We start from the raw sequence: 5,082 nt of genomic DNA on the forward strand, positions 1-5,082 counted from the left end.
TTTTATGTAGCGATCCGCTACAGGGTCGATAGGAAAAAGGGTTGGTTGGATCTTTGCCAGGCTTTATGATGGGCAGCACCAGACCCTCCTTCCAGGCAGATGGGACCACACCCGTATATGGAAGCTCTGATTGAACAGTGAAAGGAGTTCCGAGGAGTGTGTTCCACTGTAGATCTTTAAGAAGGAGTTATGAACTCGATCAGCTCCTGGGGATGTCTGTCCTAGTCTCACTGTAGCTCTGCGAAGCTCTGCTTCAGTGAAGCTGCAGTTGTATTCAGCATCCTCACCCCTGCAGCCAACGAGGAGTGGTTCAAACCTGACTTGCAGGCGGACCTCCACAGCCTGACAGCAGGCACTGAAGGTGCTACAGAGGAGGTTAGCCTGCTCAGGGGTGCTAGTGATCAGCTGTCCGTTGTCTGAGAGAGGATAATTTGTAGCAGGGAACCGGGCACGTAGTAGGCGAATCTTCCTCCACGCTACAGTCAGGGGAACAGTATATGTGATTTCCTGGATAAACTGTCGTTAGTAGTCTCGTTTGTGTTTCAAAATGTAGTGACGTGCTTCAGCACTATTCCTCTATTCCTCTTGTACATGATGAGGTATGGCATACAAGGATGTCTAATTACAGTCCTTAGAGCGTTTCGACGGTCGATTATGGCCAATCTGCAGGCTTCTGTTCACCAAGGTGATGTGAGTCGTATTGGAGGAGCCCCGGTTGTGGTTGGGAAATTTTATACTGCTGCATCAATGGCTCTGCTAGTAATGTCAGTAACTTTTGTATAAACTGTATTGAGTGTATTAGGGTACACCACAGCAGAGGCATTAATTTGGGAGGCGTTTTTCTTCAATCCTTCTCTACTGATTTTCTACCTTGACACTGGAGCTGAATCTAAGTGGGCAAGCTCAAGCTGTGTGGTAGCCATGAGAGGAAAGTGGTCACTCCTTACGTCCTGCGGACGACTGATACAGAAGCACGGAGACACGTCAGATGATACAAAAACTAAATCCAAGCACCCAGGATTTTCAGTTCGGCGGTCTATATATGTGTAAAAGTCAGTGGAATTGAGCAGTGTTAATGGCTCAGAGAGTAACAAGTCCTCGAGGGCCCGCCAAGTGGCATCAGGTGCCAGTGTGAGATGACAGGAGGGGAGTGTGGGCGTTAAAATCACTATAAGGTACGGACTATAAAGTATGGAGGAGTTAGCGACCCCCATCTACCACAACAGGACCACCAACAGCTGGCTGCACTGAGGCAGCCACTCCACTATTCAAAGAAACACCATCAACAAGAAACACCATCACCATGAGTTGAGTTCTGGCAGTGATCGAGGACGCACGTACGTGTTTGCGGGTCCCAATTTTCTCACTTTTTACAATGCCGGTTTGACTTATCGTTCGAATTTGTACCGAAACGATTTCAGTGAAAGGTTCTATTTTAGTGCAGTTCAGTAAAAATTGTGCGAATAGTGAGAAAAACGGCTAGTAAAAGTGTTTTATTCCCGACAAATGCCAGTGCATGAAGCGAGGGAAAGTTTGTAGCTTGTTGGCAACCCTCGGCGACCGCTTACCCACCGGAGAACAACGGTGCCTTGAGACGCACAGGCCTCGTTTTCCTATACCCTCCCCACCTTCTTGGCCCCTACACCTCCCCCTCTCCACCCGACTTACGCGTCGATCCCTTGATTCCCACACCACACCTCTGTGTTTCCCTCGCCAGCTGCAGCTCAGTTGTTCCTCCAGCCGAAAATTTCGAGGGAACTTTATTATACTTAACTCAACTCAATTTTGTATTTTTCTCGTCCTTTTATCCGTTCAAGAGATCTAGTTCGAGCATTTTATAATGGCTGGACAGAAAATAAAAAAGATAGTCGAAAAGTCCTCTACAGCCTCTAGAGAAAAGCCCTCTGCGGCCCCTTGGAAAAAATGAAACCAAATCAGCCCAGCTAGAGAATCATGCCACATGCCACACTCACCTCATGCCACAAGCCACTCACTCACCTCATGCCAGACGCCACACACTCACCTCATGCCACACGCCACACTCACCTCATGCCACATGCCACACACTCACCTCATGCCACATGCCACACACTCACCTCATGCCACACCAGGACGAGGTCCCCCAGGCAGGCTGTGGCGAGGAGGTGGCTGTGGCGTGGGTGGAATGTGGCGCACCACACGGACCGCATGTGGCCACGCAGGACCCGCACCAGCGCTCCTGTGGCGCTCAGCCACACCATCACCGTGCGGTTGCCGTGGCATGAGGCATGAAATAGTAAATAAATTAATCTTAAATACATGAATCAATATATAAATTTCAAAATAATCTCAAATAAATGGATTATTAAATAAATTAACCTTCAATACATGAATTAATACAAAAATAATCTCTACATGCCTTAATAAATAAAATAATATTAAATACATTAATTAATAAATCAAATTATCTTAAATATAAGAATTGCAAATGAATTATGGATGAGTATAACTCAGCTTCATTTATTAATGGCTGTCTAGTTTATGTATCTATGGTTGCCATTAAGGCCATTTTTATTCATACCATTATGCCACCATCACATTATGGTGACAGCTTCACACATTTCTATCTACCTACATATTATAGTTTTAAAATGGGTAGAGTAAGATAGTATAGTTTCTACAGTATCAACCTTCAAACACATTAGAACACACACATACACTAAATAAATAATATATTGTATGGATATATATTGTACTATTAGTTACAAACATAGCCTGACATGTCATATCAGATAAAAATGTAATTTCTGGATAACCTAAACATATTCTCTTGTGCCAATTGGTTGTTAAAACTTTCATAATGGTTCAACTTTAGTAGAAACTTGGAACTTATGTACATTAATTGAACTTACATTTGATAATTGATGGGACTGTTCATAACCGTGGCCTCCTCGGCAGCCACCGTCAGAGCTTCTCGTGTGGTATCAAACCCTCCACACGCTGCAGGATTCTTTTTTGTACGTGCAGAATTTTGCCGAGCACTTTTCAAGTCATTTTTCAAAAATTCATCCTGACTTAGAAGTTTTTTGACACACATGCCAAGATAACGCGTGTGGTTCTTATCATCCACGTGATTTACAGGAATATCTGAAGGCGTAGATTCCAATTCCTCACCCAGATCATTTAAAGGTATGCCTCCAGCATTATATGATCCCAGACATAACTTGCGTCTGAACTCCTGCTGCATTGGGAACACTGATGGGTTGTTGTCCGTGGATAACTCGCCAAAAAGATCCATGGATTCTAGACGTGATGGATTTGGTGGGCAGCCTGACATTAATAAATGCTGGAGATTGTCTTCAGAAGTGTGAAGACTTTCTCCAGATTTATCAAGACCGTTTTCTTGAGAACTTCTTGAGATATCAGGTTGATCACAGGATCTTCTCAATGAGGAAAGTTCCAAATTTTCTTCACAATTTCTTGAAACATTGCCATTAGTAAACTTTTCAGGCTGAGAAGGCACAGAGTCTGGGCAATTTAATGAAAGTTCAGTCAAATTTTCTACAAAATTCCTGGATGCTTGTAATTGATTTTCTTGTGAAGAATGAAGAGGATTGCTGGCTTGCCGTTGATTTGAGGAAACATCTGATAATTTTGGCAGCAATGAGAAGCCTCTGTAACGCATGGCCAGTGCATCTGTCCCAAGCTGGAAAAGGGAAATAGTAATTTAAATTTTCATTTACATGACTTTGAGCCTTGCATGAAATTCAAGCTAAATTTACTATGTAAATGAAAATTTGATAAAACCTCCAAACATTTGCTTTTTACTGTAGAACTTGTTTGAGAAATTTTTACTTGAGAACTTGTTTGTTACTGTAGAAAAATGTTTGAGAATGACTTACAAGATTCCCACTTATATAAATAAAAATTAACAAGTAAAAACAGCTTTAATGAAATAAAAATCTGACCTTGAAGTTATTTCTGTGGCTATGTCACTCATTACTAATAACCATTCAAACGTGAATACATATAGTATTTCATTCACCTATATTTAATATAAATTAAATATGAATGAATATTTGAACACTAAGAGACCACAAATTAAGACAGTGGCATGAGCACAGCATCTGAAGCATATTTTCACAGCTAGATATTTTAATAGATTGCAGAGAGAGATCTCATCTTAAAATAAATGTTAAAATCTTTTTAGTTTAGGCAAAATTGACTCTATAGCAATTACACCAGTAACACTATAGTGATAACACCAGTACATAACAGTATAGTGATAACACCAGTTATTGATAACACCAGTAACAGTATAAATATGAAGTAACATTGGCAATATCGGGTCACGTACCGAGCGATGAATTAGCAGGTTGAGGATGTGTTGTTGATGCACTGTTGAACAATGCAGCATTGAGGCTGACAACACAGACTCTACGTCTGCTAGACCTTCTTGCAAGGACTCCATGGTTTGCGTGACTAAAGCTGGTTACTCAGAAGCTTAAACTTTAACCAATGAGTATATACATAAATGATCCTGGATAAATCATTATGAAAAGTGCATGCAATTTGATCTGACTTTATTATTGTTGTTTTGAAGACCTGAAATTAAGTGACAAATTTTACCATGACAATGAGTTAACAGACTGCAGAAAGTGGCAGGATATTCTTATTAACTTAGAAACATTTCACTGAAAAATGAAGCATCAAGACAATTTTGGCAATATTATGAACAGACGAGAGTTTGATGCTAAGATTGAAGCTAAGATTTTAAAAGATGAAATTTAATAAACATCCCCACAACAGACATTTTACAATATTGACAAGCCACTTGATTAAGATTAAAAATCTCAACTTAGCATTAAATATAGATGTTGATTTGTAGATTATAGATAAAATATATACCTACCTACATAAAAATTTCCCTTTATAATCACAGGACTTCCAATGTTTCAGAGATAAAGCCCAGGTAGCAAGCATACAATGAAACTATGTTGGGAAATGGCTAACATTCCAGGTAGTAAGAAACAGGAAATCAATAAGAATAGGTAAAACTGGCCAGATTCACAGGCATTTTTGTCTAATTCATGGGTTACTCTT

The 5,082-nt window shown here is 40.5% G+C and overlaps 1 protein-coding gene across 1 annotated transcript; it reads right to left on the reverse strand.

The window, feature by feature from the left end:
- Positions 1–2,096: 2,096 nt before the first annotated feature.
- On the reverse strand, positions 2,097–4,584 carry LOC108675798 (the record flags this gene model as incomplete). Its single annotated transcript, XM_018163824.2, has 3 exons — positions 4,337–4,584; positions 2,892–3,685; positions 2,097–2,289 (listed from the first exon to the last, which is right to left on the reverse strand). Coding segments are annotated over exons 1-3 (1,101 nt in total), but the record flags the coding sequence as incomplete, so codon positions are not given.
- Between the last annotated feature and the right edge of the window lie 498 nt (positions 4,585–5,082).

Source organism: Hyalella azteca, unplaced genomic scaffold (genome assembly GCF_000764305.2).
Source record: "Hyalella azteca isolate HAZT.00-mixed unplaced genomic scaffold, Hazt_2.0.2 contig13426, whole genome shotgun sequence".
In the NCBI taxonomy this organism is placed as follows: Eukaryota; Metazoa; Arthropoda; class Malacostraca; order Amphipoda; family Hyalellidae; genus Hyalella; species Hyalella azteca.